A 20,128-nucleotide genomic window follows, 5' to 3' on the forward strand; every position below is an offset into this window, starting at 1 on the left:
CACACGTGTTTTGCAATCTTGTTTATATCCTGCGGTCAAATTAGAACTTGTTAAAAACAATTTTGTGAGAATGTAAACGAACACAATAATAGAGACCCACAATCCCACCCATTAGAAGCAATCATTTGTAGCATATTAAATTTTCTTCCGATTTTATTTATTTTATTCAGTTTACATTGTTGGAATCACTTTGTATGAATAAATATATATCCTATATATTTTTATTTAAATTTTATTATTTATTATTTACCTAGCGTCATTAAGAAATTCTTGTACCCATTCATTTTATAAATGAATTATATTCCACTGCAAGGGTATACTTAACTTATTTAAATCCTCTACCACTGAGCATAGAAAATATTTCCATTTTTCACAATTATAAGTAATAATTTGGGGAATGTTTTTACATATTTTTCAATTAGCATCTTAAGATAAAAAGTGAAGGTTATGAAAAGTTTTAAGTCTCACAGAAAATAATTTCAAATTCAGTTTCAGAATATTTTATGAAGTTTGATTCCTACCGTAAGTCAACAGAGGTGATTATTCACCATATCTGTACTAGGTTTGAAGACTGTTACTTGTGCAAGTCTTTGCTAATTTCATAAGTTAAAAAGTAGCTCCCTGTTTTAACTCAGCATGATTTTGTGCAGCATGAATACATACAGACCAAATAAAAAGAAATCGGATAGAAACAAATGGCAAGTATTCTCCCATTATCAGACTGTAATAAGTCACATGTATGTCAAAAGACTTTTAGAAGGAGACACAGGGTCAGCAGCGAGAAATTCCTCAGAAGTCAAGAAATTAGAGCAGCACAGTGGATATTCACCTAGTTGTACTCTCAAGATTAGTTCAGCTGAATGACCTCAACTGAAATCAGTCCTCTGTAGACTTCAAACTAATCACACCACCAATAATACCTCATAGGTCCTTATTTGCTTCTTTCAGGGACCAAGTTTCATAAAAATGTACAAACTTCAGGTGCTCCTAGGTATCTGACTGATCATTTGTGTAGGTGCTAACGAACTGAAAAGACTTCTTTCCTTGATTCATCTTCTTTTGTTTTTTATTTTGTTATTATATTATTATTATTATTATTTTTTTTTGCCAAGCTTTTCAAGGTATTATTTGCCTATCTCATAAATATTATCTGTATCTTTTAGCCAGGCAGGAATGGGAGTCATTTTAAGAATCTAATTCTAACATTGTCACAGTAAGAGTCCTCAGTAGTTGCCAACGCTTAATCAATTTCTGTTTTGTGGGTAATGACTGTGGTTGCATCTTTCAAAGCCTGAGGTGTTTCAAATAACTGAAAGAGATGGCGATCAACATCTCACATTTTGTCTTGAATAGTGTGGAGGCTTGTCATGTGACTTGAGACTGACTGTCAGCACTCTTACAGACTTGGCTTCTTCCATGTATCAGGTCTGGGAAATTTCTCCATATTTTTTATTGCACTTTTACTGTTCAGTTATATTCATTACTTAGCAGTTCTTTGACTTGGCATCTTATTACCCTGAACCTTTTAAAACCTCCTTAGCAGTTGATGAAGCATACTGAGCCTCAAATAAGTATAAATGTTCGTATCTTCAACATAAGTTAAAATTGCACATAGTTGAAACACTGTTGAATATTATTTTGAGAAATGATGATGGAAAGTGATACACTTTGCATTGAACACAAAATATACAATACTATTCAATTTTTGCTTGCCTATAGGAAGGACCAAAAAAATCTTCAAATTGAGATGGCTTTTCATTATCATTTATCCTTTAGTATTGAGGACAGAGCTAAGAAACCATCTGGCTGAAATGCACCTGAGGAATGATCCTTGTTAACTGCTATACAGAAAAGAACACTGTATACATAAGAATGCTACACACTTACACTTCCTGCCTTCCACAAAAATAGTAAGAATTCTGTCTACCCATATTAAATAAGATGTGAGACTAATCTTGGGAATTATAAGTTAAAATTTGAAAACAGCTATTTTTCCCTCCCACTGCTCAAGTCCAGCTAGAAATGATACTAAGTGTCGAGGGAACCAGAAAATTTAGCACTTTAGGCAAGCAAAATTAGAAGGAAAATAAGTGTTCAAGATAACGTAAACTCTGGAAGAAAAAGCATTTTTTTCTGTAGAAAGAATTACCTTTATGGCTCTCAGTTTTTGCAAAAAACAGCCTCATCTTAATATACACTGAGACAGAATGAAATAAAATTTGAAAGTACCTGAAGGGCATTCTGATATTCAGCCTCTCTGCATACTTGCACAGCGTATCCCATGGAATGTGAATTTTAATAAACATGATATCAGGGTTTGCAACCGCCGGCTACAATAGCAGAACAAGCACCACTTAGAATCAGCACTGATGATATCATGCCACAGTTTGATTTGAGAAAAAAAAAAACATTGTTCCCTTGTCTACACATGAATCATTATCACCGATTTAAAGAGAATTTATAGGAATGAAAATTCTTAATACAAAAATACCTTAATAATATGTAATAATGCCACTGTGTGCAGGAAATAACCATCCATGTGAATGAGTGCGTTTTCTTCCCTTGATCGTTATTAAGACCCAGAATCCCCAGTAAGAACAATCATGAGCCAATTAGGAATCTGAAGTTATTCTTAGTGGACACTTTCTCATGATCCTCTCATTACTGCACAGTGGGTGGGGCGTGGGGTAGACAACACTGATAGTTGCCACCAGTTATTCATTCACTTATTCTTCTAGCACATTTTATTAATTACTACTTGCTAGGTCCTAGGAGAATCCTGGGGATAAACAGAGCATAAATCTTACAAGTCCATGGCCTTACAGAGCTGCCAAATTTGCACGCTTGCTCTAACCTTAAAAGGTGAGTATACTTTTTCCTGCAAGGTATTATAAGAATTTAAGTGTCTTTGATCTAGTTAAGAGATTTTTAGGCGAAATAAAGTATGCATCAGAATTATCTAAGAAGCATTTAATAAAATTGAGTGCCCTGGTCTAACTCTTAAGAATTCCCAGCATTGAATTCCACTTTCTGAGTACTTTTGCTTGTAACTTTTTGAACCAGATAATCATCAAGAGTCCTAGATTTGGTCTTGTGGTCTAAAATAAGTAACTAAATAATTGACTACTTTGGCACTATGTATCATTCATGTTCACATTCTACTTGAAAAGAAAAAAAACACAGGCGGTCATTTTTGGAAGTTCCTACAATACCTGAGGCTCATAGAGCAAGTAAGAACTTTGCAGCCATTCTAGCAGTGAATTTCACAGAGCTTACCCCTCAAATGATGAGAGAAGCTGAATTATGTGAAGGAAGAACTGCTCTTTGCTTCTATTCGGGCACACCTGTCAGGTTACACATAGCTGGACTCTATTTGGTTAACATCATTCCTTTAAATTTCAGCTAGACAGAACTTCCCAAGAAACATACCAATCTTAAAAACTCAAAAGTATGGAAGAAATTTATCAGTCAAATTTAAAATCATATATATTTAAAAATTAAATTGTACAAATTTCATAAATAGTCTTAAAGCCCTATGTTCTAGATATGGTTAATTTCAAGAATTTGCCAGAACAATCTTTTAAATTTATAGTACTCTTTCAAAAATAGTATTATTAGAGAGCCCTGGGACAATCATTGGATTAATATTCAGATGCAGATTTCAGACTGACCACCATTCACTGGGTAGGCAGTTTAACAGACCAGCATTTGCCAAAGTTGGTTCCATAGAATATTATGGAAAAAGGTGGGGGGATGGGGGAGGATGTGCCATGGTCAACACAACTTTGGGTTTCTTACTAGAGTACTCGTGAGATACTTTAATATGCAAGTGTTTGCTAAAATATATAAGAAGGTAAATACATAAACTGAATTTCTAGAATTTTGAAAAAAAAAAAAAAAACAAAAAAACCCCTTGGTCCAAACACATACCACATCTGTTGATGTACTAGTATTTTGCAAATCACCATAGGAAAAATAGCAAAAGAGGCTTCCAGTGCAATTTACAAAGGGCTTTCCTTCTTCAAATATGTTTGCTTTAAATTAAAGATAAAGAATGATGAAAATAAAAATTGACAGTGACAGAAGGCAAAGTATGTGCTAAATATCTACAGGCCTTTGAATTCAGACCAAATTTACAAACTTTAGCTATGCTTGAGGAAATAATGTGTATACTTTTTTAATGAGCACTAATTCATTCAAATAACTATTTATTCAAAAATACACCTTTCTTTACCCAGCTAGAAATCTGTCACTGTATAAGGAAAAAAAAGAGTAATTATGATATTAATATCTCTAGGCTCTTTTTAGTGACTATCCCAGACTTGGTTGAAAGATTTCTGTGCAGGAGTGGTAGAGATAAGGATAGCTTTACCAAATATTAAAAAAAAAAAAAAGCATAGACATTCAGCTATTTAAATGATTCTCTCACCTGAGGCAATTCTAAGATAAAGCATTTCATGCTTTGTTACAGTTTTTCCTGCCTTATCCATACAAGAATTCTTGTATTGAAAATGATACTGAAGATCCTTCTTTTGAAATGATGGTGTTGTCTACTGGTATTATACCAACTTACTTTTCACTTACCAACCACAATTTATACGTTAACCCTAACTGCCTACTTAGAATAAATCACACGATATGGTACAAAGACCATAGTGTTTGGAATCACAAAGAGTTAAGGACAAATTCCATCTCTACAATTTAGCAGTTCTCTGACCTTGGGGAAATACCTAACTTCTCTGATCCTCAGTTTTCTCTCTTAAGAAATGGAGTGAATGATCTTAACTTACAGAGTTATTGTGAGTCTTAGGGGAGACTGGACTATAAAGGACCCAAATATATGAGGTTATCTAGAATTCTCAGTTGACAGAATGCCTCTTGGATAGACCATGGCCAAAATAATGGCTAATTTCCAAGCTCAACTAGAATCTTTCTCTTTTTTCTTTTGGTCAGTAAATAGAGATGTGATTCATCTTTGGTGGAGCCTTCCCTTTGGTTTTGTAAGCCTTCTATAACAGGCTTTGAGTTATACAAGTATAAAGCCAGTAACAACCTATGATTTGGGGAAACCTCTGAAGTAGAGTGAGTTGATCAAGTGTTTATTGAAGAGTTAAATATTTTTTCTGGTATATAACCTGGGTATAAATTGTAATAAAACTGTATTTCTATAGATTATAGTTTCTTTGGAAATTTTATCTGTATGTATTTAAATTGTTCTATGCCTGTATGTTATTGTTTGTTCCTGGGGAGATGTGGGTTCTTTTTCAGCAGTTACTCAAAGATAGAGAAAATGAGACCCTTAAGATTACAGAAAACATATTTAGTGCTCATTATCCCTAGAATCTAGAAGTGAGACCTCTATGAAAATTGATGAGTCTAGACTCAGACAACATCAGTCTATACCAGAATGACACCTTTTACATGTGGGATGATTTCAGACTCAAAAATCAAGCCCTTGAGAAATGTACTGATGTTGGATCATTGCATTCTCTTCAATAGTTTCATGCAAGTTTGAAAGTGAGGATCTCAATTGTGGAATAGGCAGATCTCAGGACAATAAATAGTCTCTTAGGAGCTGAGCCTTATTCCAGTATGCATGGAGAGCACACTCTCCCACAGAGCAGCATGGTTCCTGAAGCTTAGGCGTGTTGGTTGCCAGAACACATAAGCAGCATGAAGGAGGAATGACCAACACAGGCGTGGGTGTTGGGAGAGATCTGGGAAGGTTTAACCTCCACAGCAGGAGAACCTGTGTTTCATGCTACCTGTTGGTTCCTGACTAGCTTTCCCTTACAGTACACATAGCTAGAATCTGATCGCTCCCCACTTCCTCTGCAGCTACCACCCTGGTCTAAGTCACCACCACCTCTGGCTGAGATTCCTACAGTGCTTTCTAATGGAGCCTTTTTTCACATTCTTGTTCCCAAAAGTCTATTGGCAGTGCAATGACCAGAGTTATTCTTTAAAAATCTAACTCAAACCATGTAACTTCTCAGAACCCCATTTCAGTCAGAGTGAAAACCAAAGTTTTGTCAAAGACCTATAAAGCCTTTTATCTCCCTCAATATCTTGCTAACCCCCCTCCTACTAGTCTCCCTCTTCCTCACTCTGAGTCCATCATTTGATCACTTGCTATTACTTGCCTGCTCTCACTCCATCATTCTCACCTTTCTTTTTTCCCCTTTAGTATTTATTATCTTCTAATGAATTAATCTGCTTATTTATGTGTGTGCCATGAGAGAACAAATATTTGCTTTGTTCATTTATGTGTACCAAGCACCTAGTTCTATGCCAGGTGCACAGTAATCACTCACTAAGCATTTGTTTAATGAATGAATGAATGAATAAGTTTACTTATTTTGAATACACAGTCTGTGAAACTTGTACCTAAGCAAGAGATGATGAAGACAAGAAAGCAAACAAGCCAGAATTATTCTGGAAGAGGTACTATGTCAGGATTCAAATTAGTATCATGAATGGCTGGCTTAGCACTGATTATTAATTAATTCCTGTCAACCTTTAAGATGTGAAAAAAAAATCTAATACACTTAAATAAAGGAGATGCTTTAGAAGAACTCTACCATCAATGAGTGAAATGTGAAGCTAAGTGCACACACAGCTAGAACATTTCTAATTTTGTATGCCTTAACTTTATACATATATAGATTTTTTTCCAAGCAGCATGAATTGTCTTCTCTTATAATTTCCTCAGCTTAATTTCTCTTTTGTTATACCTCTACTTAAAACAACAACAATAACAAAAACAAAAGTAGTTTTATTTTCTTGCAGCTACTGAGCAGGGGGTTGGTGAAGGGCTGGTGTTGGCAGGGAGAAAGATTACTTTCTCCCTTGGAATCAAAAGCTCCCAATCTGGTACTATTCTGTTTAGCTCTGATGAAGGCAGGCTTTTCCAAGGGAACAAAACACCCACTGCCTTCACACTTCACATTATTATTTAATTATTCCGTCCAAAATTCCCAAGAGGTAGAACATTCATTCTCGAGAGAAAAAGAAATTAAAAAATGTGTTTTTACAAGATCACTCTGCCAGTTGGTGGCAGAGAGCTCCAAAAAAAATAAATAAAATATGGAAGCTCATGGTATTAAGTGTAAGATAAGATAAAGACAAAATGCTGATATGATCTTGAAATATACTTGGATAACAAAGCATCTGTCCTGACTGTTATAGATCATCTACCTGTTCATTCACACAGCCTTCAAATACGCATCATTATCTGCTGGTGATGCAACCATCTAGAAACTGTCCACATCAACATGCAATTTAATGAGGATCTGAGATCTACTCTGTGCCAGGCTCAGTGCTTAACTCTGGCAAATGTAAATTTTAAAAAAATGGGAATTTGTTCCCTGGGGAATATGCTCATTTTTTCAGCTAACAAATCCAATACTTGCTGACATTTTCACAATTTCATTTTCCCTTTCCTCCTGTCACAAGCCCTAAATATTTTCAATTTAATATTGATTAAAATCAGTTGCAAACAAAGTCCACAGCTTCTAGTAGTAGAAACTATAAGAGGAAATAAATCTTTGTGATAATGCAAAACATTGGATGTAATAGTTGAGATAACTATAAGTATTTATATACCAGTTGGTCATCAGTTAACATAAGATTTAAATTAAAAATATATCTAGGTTCTATCTTAGAGAGTTACGTTTCTTTCTATGTTTGCTTGCTTAAAAGGGCAATACACATGATACTGATTTTTTTAAAAACGTGGTTGGGAAAATTCCTGTTTTGTTCCCTTAAACTGTGTTTGTCATAGCAGGTTGCTTTTATACATTAACACTATGATAATTAATCTGGTCTAATGAACTCAACCATTTAAAAAAAATCAATGTCATCATTCTTAGAATAGAAACATAGGTAAATGTACCTTTGGAGAGCAAAATAAATAATTGCAGAAAATGAACTTTGAAATGCAATCCCAGAATCTTAATATTCCTTGATACTATACTTGATTATTTCTAACTCCATACTGGCTCTTCCCAGTCACCCTCCCCAGAAGGCATTTTTAAAATCTCATCAATCTTCTGTTTCCTCAGTCTTTCTCTCCCTTTTCTTCCCTGTCCTTCTCTTCCCTTCTCTCCCTGCTTCTCTCCATTCACCCTTCTTTCCTGGGTCTTCCTCGTCATCATTTAAACATGTCGTATAAGAAAGACAGAAAGAAGTGAAACCTCATGAGACCTCGTTTCCCTCTCTGGGTGTCGCTCTTCATCCTCCCATTCACAGAGGAGCAAGCTGACGACGTTTGCTGCTGCCTCTATTTTCCCACTATCCAGTCACCCTTCATGCCAAACTAGCTTTCAAGTCTATGTCTTCATAGAAATGACTCACTGTTTTCACCAAAGATTTCTACATCCTCCAACTAACTGGGCCTCTTTCTTGTCTTACCTGACTTCTTAGCAGTATTTTGCCCTGGTAACCACTCTTCCCTGTGACTCCTCATCTCTTCGTCTTCCACCTATGTCCAACTCCTTAAACCATCTGTTTTCCTTTCCTACTTTTATAGGTTCACTCCTAGGTTTATTTTTTCCCCCTCATTCTCTCTAGTGATTTCATCATAACCACGGTTTATGTTACCATCTATAATCTAAAAACTAAAGCATTTACCTTCAGTGTAGACTCCTCATTTGGGCTACATTGAGAAATAGAAGTAAAAATGTTTGAAATTTGTGTCTAGAGCCCAAATGAGGAATCTACACTGAAGGTAAATACTTTAGTTTTTATTTTGTATATTTTTATACTTTTGATTTTTTTTTACGTAAGTTTTTTTTTTCTTTCTGTAATGTGATAAATATGTTTCTTTAAAACCCTAGAATGTTTAACTAAAATAGCAAGAGTGGTTTATTTTTCGAAAATGAGACTATGAGAGATATGCTTTTACTTCCTATTTTTCTTTTTTTTTTCTAGTGAATGTTGTTAATTTTATTGTTTCACTTGGAAAAAAAATTCTTTAAAGAGCATTTTAAAAAAAACCATTTGAATAAAGGAAAGTTATGAGGGATAAAATGGCATTATATAATGATAAAAAGGTTGATTGTCCAAGAAGATATAACATTCTTAAACTGTATGTACCTAGTAATAGAGTCTCAAATTATGTGAGACAAAACTAGTAGAAATGTAAGGAGTAATAGATGAATCCACTATCTTCGTTGGAGACTTCAACACTCCTATATCAGAAATAGATCCAGCAGGCAGAAAACCAGCAAGGACATAGTTGAACTCAGTAATATCATCAATCAACTGAATATAAATGACATCTGTAGACTATTTTATCCAACAACAGAATACACATTTTTCTAAAGTTCACATGGACCATTCAGCAAAAAAGAGAATATTCTGGGCCATAAAATACACCTCAATGTATTTAAAAGAATGGAAACCATACAATGTGGTCTCTCAAACCACAGTAAAATTAAACTAGAAATTAATAACAGAAAGGTAACCTGAAAATCCCCAAATATATGGAGATTAAACAACATACTTCTAAATAACACGAGACAAAGAAAAAATCTCAGAATAAAAAATATTTTGAAATAAATAAAAATAAAAACACAATTTATCAAAATGTAAATTTTCAATATTTAGGACAGTGAAAGTAGTGCTTAAAGGAAAATTTATAGCATTGAATGCATATATTAGACAAAAAGAAAGAACTAAAATCAGTAATCTGAGTTTCCATCTTAGGAAATAGGAAAAAAGAGAGCAAATTAAACCCAAAATAAACAGAAGAAAAGAAAAAGAATTAGAAATCAATGAAACTTAAAACAAGAAATCAGTAGGAAAAAAAAAATCAATTAAACCCAAAGATGGCTCTTTGAAGAGATCAATGAATCAGTAAGACCCTAGCCAGGCTAAGAAAAACAGACAACATAAATTACCAATATCAGAAATGAAAGAAGAGACATGGAGATTAAAAGATTAGTTAAAAAATACTATGAACAACTCTAAGGCCACATTTAATAACCTAGATGAAATAAGCCAATTCCATGAAAAACACAATCTGTCAAAACTCACACAAAAGGAATATATCTGAATAATTCTATACCTATTAAAGAAATTGAGTTGGTAATTAACAACCTTCCAAAACAGAAGGCACCAGGCCCAGATGAGTATACTGATGATTTCCACCAAACATTTAAGAAAGAAGTTGTACCAATTCTCTACAATCTCTTGCAGAGTACAGATGCAGAGAAAATACTTTCTTACCCATTTTAAGAGGCCAGCATTATCCTAACACCAAAACCAGACAGAGATATTCAGAGAAAACAAAACTACAGACCAATGTATCTCATCAACATAGATGCAACATTTTCAACAAAATATTAGCAACAGAATCCAATAATGTATAAAAAATTATACACCACAACCAACTGAGATTTATCCAAGTATGCAAGGCTGGTTTAATATTTGAAAATTAATTAATGTAATCCATCTCACAAAAAGGCTAAAAGAAAAAAATCATATGATCATATTAATAGATACAAAAAGACATTTGACAAAATATGAAACCTGTTCATGATAAAAACTTGGAATAAACTAGGAATAGAAGGGAACTTCCTCAACTTGATAAAGAATATCTACAAAAAATGTTCAGCTAACATCATACTTAATGCTGAGAAACTAGAAGCTTTCCTAGTAAGATAAGGAACAAAGTAAGAATGTCCCCTCTCACCGCTCCTTTTCAACATCATACTGGAAGTACTAGCTAATACACTATGGCATGAAAAGGACCTACAAGGTATACAGATTGGAAGGAAAGGAATAAAACTGACTTTGTTCACAACTGACATGATCATTACACAGAAGATTCAAATAAATAGACAAAAAACAAACAAACAAGCAAACAAACAAAAAACCTACCTCTTGAAACCAATAAGCAATTATAGCAGGGTTGAAGGATACAAGGTTAATATATAAAAGTCAATTGCTTTCCTATATACCAGCAATGACCATATAGAATTTAAAATTAAAAGCACAGTATCATTTAATTACCACCCCAAAGAATTAAATTCTTAGATGTAAATCAAATAAATACATGCAAGATCTGTATCAGGGAGACTATAAAATTCTGATGAATGTGATCAAAGAAGAAAGAACTAAATAAATGAAGAGATATTCCATGTACATGGATAAGAAGACAGTGTTATCAAGATGTCAGTTCTTCCCAACTTGATCTACAGATTTAAGGCAAGGACAATCAAAATTTCAACAAATTATTTTGTAAATATTGACAGGCTGATTATAAATTTTACATGAAGAGAAAAAAGACTCAGAATAGCCAATACAATGTTGAAAGAGAACAACAAAGTTGGAGGATTGATAACCTGACTTCAATACTTACTCTAAAGCTACAGTAGTGATATTGGTGAATGAATAAGCATGTAGATCAATGGAATAGAATAGTGAGCTCACAATTAGACCCACATAAACATCAACCTGACTTATAAAAGTCAACTGATTTTTTGCAAAGGAGCAAAAGTAATGCAATGGAGCAAAGACAATCTTTTAAACAAATGGTGCTGGAACAATTGGACATTCACATGTTAAAAAAAAATTAACCTAGTCACAGACCTAACACCTTTCATAAAAATTAAGTAAAAATGGATCACAGACCTAAATGTAAAATACAACAGTCTTAGGAGATAACATTTGAGATAATTCATATGACCTTACACATATAATTTATATGAGATAATTTACAGTGAGGACTTTTGAGAGGCAACATTAAGTGCAAATACATGAAAGAAATGATTGATAAGCTGGACTTCTGCTTTGCAAGAGACAATGCCAAGAGCATGAGAAGAAAAGCCATAGACTGGGAGAAAACATTTGCAAAAGATCCACTTAATAAAGGAATATTATCCAAAATATACAAAGAACTCTTAAAACTCAACAATAAAAAAAAACTCAATTAGAAAACAAGGCAAAGATTTTAACAGACAACTCACCAAAGAAGATACACAGATGGTAAATAAGTGTATGAAAAGATGTACCACATCACAAGTCATCAGGAAAATAAAAAAAAATTTTTAAAAATGAGATACCACTACACACCTATCAGAATGGCCAATGTCCAAGAATACCGACAATAGCAAGTCCTGACAAAGATATAAAGCAACAGAGAACTCTATTCATTGCTGGTGGGAATGCAAAATGGTACAGCTGTTTTGGAAGGTTGGAGGTATCTTACAAAATTGAACATACTATTACCATACAATAATCAATTCAATCCTTGGTATTTACCCAAAGAAGCTGAAAATATATGTCCATCCAAAACCTGCACAAGGATGTTTACAATAGCTTTATTCATACTTCCCCAAACTAGTAAGCAATGAAGGTGTCCTTTAATTGGTAAGTGAATAAATAAACTGTGGTATCTCCAGATAATGGAATATTATTCAGCACTAAAAAGAAATGAGCTGTACAGTCATGAAAAGACATTGAGCAAGCTTAAATGCATACCACTCAGTGAAATATGCCAATCTGAAAAGGCTCCATGCTGTATGATTTCACTTATATGACATTCTGGAAAACGCAAAACTATGGAGACTAAAAATATCAGGGGTTGGGGTGATGGACAGATTCAGAAGCAGAACACAGATAATTTTAGAGCAATAAAAATACTTTGTATGATACTATAATATGCATACATGTTATTACACATTTGTCCAAACCTATAGAATGTACAACACCAAGAGTGAACTGTAATGTAAACTATGCACTCTGAGTGATAAGGAGGTGTCAATGTAGGTCATCAATTGTAACAAATATATCATTCTGGTAGGAGATGCAGATTATAGGAGAGATTATGCATGTTGGAGGCTAAGGGGCATATGGGAAATCTCTGTATCTACCTCTCTATTCTACTGTGATCCTCAACCTGCTTTAAAAAATAAAGTCTTTTAATAAAGCATTAAAGAAACAGGATTAGGAAGAAACAGTTCCATTCACAGTTCCAAGCAAACTCTTTTCTTTCAACATTTTTTTTTCTTTTCATAGGGTTTTGTACTTTACATTGGTATAATCATTCCTTCTTCAATTTTTACAGTTATAAAAATAGTTATGCCCTTTGAAAGATATTTAAATTTATAGAAATGTATAGAGTAAAATAGGAATACATTTTTAAATGGGACTATACATTTGCATTTCTTTTACATTTGGGAGAAAATCGCTATACATTTTAAAAACTCATGCATTACACACTTGCATACTAAAACATAAATGATCATATCTCTTCCAGTATATTATATCACATAACTAATATTACTAAAGAACCTACCTCCTTTTCCAACATCAAGCCTTCTGCTCTTAGGTTCTTTTCAAATGTGTTTCTTTTGTCATATTGTATATTTGACTTTCGATAAACCAGGATGTAATCAATCCGTTTTTTGCCATCTTTGAATAGAAGTCCACTGGATGCTATGTAATTCATGTCATTCTGCAAACAAAGCAATGGTTGTTAGCAGTGTGGGTTAGACAAGCACACACATTTTGGTTTCATTGACTTCCATTTGAATGTTGGCAATCCAATATAAAAATGTCTTTACATTCCAATTATGAGATATGGAAAGATCATTTAAAAAATTTAAAATCTACAGCAAGAGACAAGCTAAAGAGTGATGTTCCAGGATTTGAAATCAGGCAGACACCAGAACAGAACATGGATCCCCCTGATGTTAGCATCAAAATGCATATGTTTTACTCAGTAAGATTCTATAAAAATGATACCAGCTTACACATGTTGAACATTTTCTCAAAATCAGGCCCAGACATAAATGCTTTACATGTTTTATCTTATTTAATACTCAAACTTGCACTTCGAAGATAAAGACACTGGCACTTAAACATAAGTACTGAGAACTGAAATTAACATAATTTCCTATATTAAATAATACTCAGACCAGACATTATTTTCCTAAACCCATGTTCAACAACAGTAAACCAAACAATAATTCTGAGCTTCTTGCTCCAAGAAATACTTGCTCTCAAAATATAAGACTATGCTTCAACTAACATAGCGTCTTTTCAAGACTAATCACTTGCTTTTTAAGACTGCTTAAAGGCCCTCAGCTTGCTGTGCCCACCTATCCCAGCTGTGTTCTAGAACAGCCCAGGTCCTAGAACCCTTTGAAATCTCCCCTGACTTCATCTTCTTGAAATACTAGTAAAAGACTCAGATGGTATCCTTATTTACTATAGCTTTAATGAAATCAGTTTTATCGATTAACAGATTTTCCTGATGGTCTCTTTTGAGGGGGTGGCACTTGGTCAGTATACTGTTCAACATTATTGATGAGCCAGGACTTGAATCCAGTTTTGATTCCAGGTTCGTGTTCTTAGCTATTATATACATCGTCCTCCTTTCTCCATATTTTCTATCAAACTATTTGAACATCTGTACCAGCTCTTTATTCCATTTTTCCCAAACAGGCATTCTCGAAATTTTAAAAATGTCCTAATATTTGGGGAGGTATCTGACAATGTCAGACAAAGGCATCTCAAACTTCTTTAGAGAAGCTTGCTTGGAACATATATGCAGCTCAAGGTAAAAAAAGTGAAGACCAGAGTAACCTGATGGCCAAGGAGTCATAGATATCTGAGAGACTGTCATCCTATAGAGACAGGTTAGGCTGCCTCAGGAACTCTGGATTTTTAGAAAGAATAGGTTCAAAGTGTGTAAATTCAGGGTACTAAAGATTCCCACGTCTAGGGGCAAGAAGACTTTGCACAGCATTTTCTTCAGTGAATGATGAAGTTTTGAGATCCCAAGGATTATTTTATTGGGTATCATAAAATGACTAAGTAACCAACTCCAGCAGAGTCACCAAGGCCTCGTCATTGCATAATAATTTTAATAACAGCTATCACTGATTGATCACTTTCTATGGTGCCAGACAACATGCCAGGTGCTTTATGAGGTTAATTTAATTATCATAATTCATTAAGGTAGATACTGACTTGAGTACACAGAAGCCAAAGAAGCCATGACATCCCAGATGTCATGGAAAAGATAATAGTGAAGCTAGGACTTTCATCTATATACTAGGTATTTATAGGCAGTATTAGAAGGTTAACCCCACAAAAGGTCATTACAGCTCCTATAGGATAGAGATAATGAGGATTTATGGGCACAGAAGACAAAATTAACTCCAGACTTAGGAGTGCTTCCACCTCCACCACTCCATAGATTTCTCTTGTCAAGGTCACCAATGACATACTCAATTGATATGTTCAATCGTCAATTTTCTATCCTGTTCTTACCTTACCTTTCAGTAGTCTACTCACTCACTCCTCCTTAAATTATTTTTTCTTTTCACTCACAGGACGTCTAATTTATTTGGATTTTCTCTTGTTTAGATGGTTCATTGTTCTTAGCTTTCGATGATTGCTCTCTTCTTCTGAATTGTTAAAGGACCAGTCATTGGCCTTCTATATCTGCATTCCCTTCCTTGAGATTTTTGTCCAGTCTCATGGCTTTAACTAAACATCTATATGCTGACAACTACATAATTAATATTCATAGGGTTATGTATCCAACTGCCTTCTTGATTTCTTCACCTGGATGTCTAATGTACATCTCAAAGTTAACTGTCCAAAATAGAATTCATTATTTTCTCCAAGCAGCTGTTTCCCCAAATCTTCTTTGTTCTGGTTGGTTGCAAATCTATCCCTTTAATTGATTGGATCAAAAATCTTGAGTCATCTTTATCTCCTCTCTTCACCCATTTAACACTCAAATCATCAGAAAATTCTTCAAGATAGATTTAGACTCTGACCACTTTCTAATACCTTCATTACCTCTGGTGGAAGCTAGATCATCTACTGACTACACTGTTGTAATATTCTGACTCATCTCCTAGCTTCTATCTTTGCTCCTCTAGAGTCTGTTCTCAACACGACAGTTGAGACACTTGAGTGTTCCTCTATGTTATAAATTACATAATGTCACTCCTCTCCTCAAGACCCTCTTGTTGCTTTCCAGGCCACTCTTGATTCTACTTTTCCTAATCTGTTTTCCCATAGCACTTGTTAAATTCCAACATGTTATATATCCCTAAATTATTTATTAATTTTCATTTGTTTACGGTCTGTCTTATTCTACTGGAATATAATTTTATGAAGGTAGTCAATTTTTACTGTTTTATTTCACAGAGTATTTCAAACATCTAACCCAGGATCAAATACAGTCAGTGTCAATGCATATATGTGTGAAGAAGGAAGGAAGGAAAGAAAAAAAAGGAAGGAAGGAAGAAGGGAGGGAGGGAGGGTATAAGGGAGGAAGGAAAGAAGGGAGGGAAGGAGGGTGGGAAGGAAAAGAAGGGAAAAATCCATAATTAGATGTATCCAGGTAGGGCTAACCTCAAAAATACAAGGCCAAGAAAATATCATATGGTCATTTCTCATCCTCTTCTCACCAATATTTAATAAGTCAAATTATAGTAAGTTAAGATAAATAATCACAAAACTATAGCAGAACTGAAATAGCCATGGTTTGCCCCTTGTTTTGTACATATGGCCCACTGCCTCCAGGCATCTCCATGGTAATCTAAATAAGGATTGGGCTAAAATAAGATTATATAAAATTTTTCTCTGCATTTTCTTCTGTTTGAAGGAAATGATCCTCTCCAGTCCAGCATTAAATATCATCTGAATCTTTTACTAGAAATTATATATTTAGTCACAGGTGAGGGCAAAAATCTTTCAGTGGGAAGACCCAGAAATAGAAGATAAGATAATTTAAAAAAATTTTTATATGCTTTTCATATTTTAAGAGATTGACTGAAAGTGAAACCCTGATAGCTATTGTTATCCACTACTCTAACACTGAGTGAGCAAAATAAATGTTAAACTTGCCCAGAGAAGCAGCTGCCTTACTATTAAAATAAAATCTACATCTCTGTACAGTAAGTGACCTTAGGTATTTTTCACAAATTTCATCTCTGTCTGCATAAACATGTTCATAATCAAGCTCTATTAACTAGCATTCTAATTTATAATATAATTATTCTATCAATTTAAAGTTATTAATAATAAGTTCTACCAGTTTATCAGGCAAAATGAAAAGTAGTTATCAAAATGGTAATAAAGAAGCATGGCGAGATTTGGAAATCTCTGAATTATGTATAAAGAGAATAATATCAGTTCCATATAATTTTAAGGTTGAGTATTATATTTTATTTTAATACATATATGGCAACCATTAACCAGGATGTTGATTAACCCATGTTCAAACCTGTTGCCTAAAGTAGAATTGACAGGAAATTTAGTAGATATATCATTGTATCTAGACACCAAAAGAACAATTTCTTTGTTTGATATAATGGCTGTTCACACATGAAATCAAGACTCATTTCTTATCTGGTACAGTGAAATGCTTTACAATTACAGTGAGGAATGCATTCAATTTAATACCAGATTTTTCTTGTTTATTGTTCTCAGAAGACAGAATAAAACTATCTTTTCTCAGAGACCCTGGGAAGCAGAACATCCGTCAGATATGTAATCTTTTAACAGTTTTAAAAACAACTCAGTTACTTAAGGCATTGCAAACCATGAAGCTCACATATTTTCAGAAAAGCTAGTCTTCCTAAAGAATATCTTGAGAATACGCAAGTTATGGCTCAGGTTTGCAAAGATTTTAGTTCATTTGCAAACAGCAACAAAATTCTGCCTCTTTGTATGAGAACATATTTTAGGGTGTTCCTCAAATAAAAAATTATGACAATTACTGCTTGTTTGTGAGATGCACATTTTTTTCTAGTATTTATGCTTCTCAATCTAACAAGCATTTATTGAACACCTAATGTGTGCTAGGTGTTGTGTTAAACTCTAGAGATAAAAATAAGAACACATTGAATACTTTCAGAGATTTTAGAACACATATGGAATGATGGGCATGTAAACGTTTAGTTACAATGCTATCTACCATGTGCAGTAATAGAGGTCTGAGCTACAGAGTTGAAGAATGACAGGGGGTAGCCAGAGAAAAACTGATTAACGGGTGCCAGAAGCCATCAAGGGTCAAAATTGGACTTCCTTTGCCATAATATGTAGCATGAAAGAATATACTCATCCCAATATGCATGGGTCTTGGGTGCTACTAGTATCTGCTCCCACCCACAACGTTCCTTTTATCCAAACTTTGGTATTTGGATGCAACTAATTATTGCCATTATTATTTCGGTTTTTGTCTAGATTTACAGAGAGAGGCACAGGTGGGGCAGAGGGAGCAGGGCGTGACTCTGGAGCGCTCAGAAAACCGCACCTCTTGAGAAGAACAGTGGATGCTCAGTTTCATAGGCTGTGTGGCCTCGCAGCCCAAAGTTAAGGACAGACCATGGGCCAGGTTAGCTCTATTTTCCTCCATAATGTGGGTGCCATGAGGCTGCTTTCAGTTAATAAGGCCACGTGTCTGTGTTTCAGGCTTGTGTTCCTTAACGCTATCCTACAAATCTCCAAATAATAAAAACTTTTCCCATTAGTTTCCAGCAGTGGTGTTCACTGTTGTGTTTCTGTGTCCTTTTCTGGCAATCTCTAATGGAAAGCTAGGAGATGGCAGTCTAGATGCTGTTAGTCTGATGCCACATTTTACTTGGAAGTTCTAGCTTTGTACTCCTTAATTAGAGAGACAGCCAAACAGCCTTGGTATGCAACTATAATTTATTTCAGAGTTAAAACCATCACTTGTATTAGCTCTTATTATGACCTTACCTATTATAGGAAAAAAAAAAAAGGTTTTTAGTATGTTTTTTCATTCCAGACAAATGAAAAGCAGTTTTGTCAAGAAAGTCACATATTTACAACAACAAAACAATCCCTATTAAAAAAAAAAAAACTAACAAAAATACATCACATGCTGTGTGGTTCAGAAGAAATTCCACACATGGGTGGAAATTTAGTAAGTGCTACCAGATTAATTAAAATTCTGGTTTTCCTTTTCTTTTCTTTTTTTTTTTTTTTTTCGTTTAGAGCAGAGAAAGGTTTATTGCAGGGCAGAGAAAGGAAGAAGGGGCAGCTCATGCCCAAGAAAACCTTGAACTCAAAATTCTGGTTTTTCTATCAGTAAACTTTTCATTTTAAAATGGTGCTTATAGAAGAAAAATGTTGTAATTTTCTAAGTGTCTTGGGGGATAAAAAGTATATTAATATATATATATATAAATTTTAATGCAAGTAGCTTAACTTAAAATATACCAGAAATCGAATTACTATTCAAATTTTTCTTTGCAAATCATCTTTAATTATGAGTCTGCTGAACCTCAGAAAATCTGACCTCAGTGCTATGCAGTGTGGCTTCACTGCCGGAAAAAACCTGGCCAGGCTCATCTTACTGCCTCCTTAACAGAAGGTCAACTCTACTTCTAGTTCACATCGTCATCAAAAATACAAATCCTCTCTAAATCAGTTAACTCCAGAGTACTCTTATTACAAGGATACATCTCTAAATGATTGTATTCCAGCTCCTCTTTTCAATCTGGCAGAAATAACTGCTGTTTAAGAAAAAAGTAACTAACTAATATTTAATGAAATACTACAACTACATAGTAATATACACACTCTGTGTATATTAACACATTTCATACTCACAAAAACTGAGAGATAGATACTATTTTTCCCATTTCACAGATGCTTAAATTGAGGCAGACTATCAAATAGATGGAAAGGTTTTGCATTCTGCACATTTTCAGCTATTGCTGAGAAATGAAATCAAAAGGTCCTGGAAAGCATCATGCATAATATATCATTTTTATTATTACCACTGAAGTTGCTTCCTGTGGAAATACAACATTTTTAATAATTTTAATGAAAAAAATTATAAGAACAATTCATTTGCCGAATTAGCTCTCTAACCTAGTACTACTAGCCACAGAGATACATTATCTCTATCTAATGCTAGATTGATTCAGTAGTCATAACTACAGCTAACACTTATCACAGCTTTTCTATATGCTGAATGTTTAGCCAAGCACTTATACATACCAACTAATTTAATCTTTGTAAGAATCTGGCATGTCATTTCTAACATTTCTGACATTAGCCTAGGTAACAGCGGGTTACAACGCCCAGGTCAGCGAGTCAGTCAGCTGGAGTGTGGACTAGAATT

General features: G+C 34.2%; 1 protein-coding gene across 7 annotated transcripts in view; it reads right to left on the reverse strand.

Annotated features, from left to right (window-relative positions):
• ANO3 (anoctamin 3) overlaps nucleotides 1–20,128 on the reverse strand; it is a 360,413-nt gene that overhangs the window by 112,025 nt on the left and 228,260 nt on the right. For all 7 annotated transcript variants that reach the window (XM_031459864.2, XM_064492497.1, XM_064492496.1 and 4 more), the window contains 2 exons: nucleotides 13,304–13,462; nucleotides 2,230–2,330 (listed from right to left, as the gene is read on the reverse strand). In XM_031459864.2, coding sequence (XP_031315724.2) covers nucleotides 2,230–2,330; nucleotides 13,304–13,462 — 260 coding nt within the window. The remainder of the gene's footprint in view (nucleotides 1–2,229; nucleotides 2,331–13,303; nucleotides 13,463–20,128) is intronic.

The sequence above is a fragment of the Camelus dromedarius genome, chromosome 12 (genome assembly GCF_036321535.1).
Source record: "Camelus dromedarius isolate mCamDro1 chromosome 12, mCamDro1.pat, whole genome shotgun sequence".
NCBI classification, from domain to species: Eukaryota; Metazoa; Chordata; class Mammalia; order Artiodactyla; family Camelidae; genus Camelus; species Camelus dromedarius.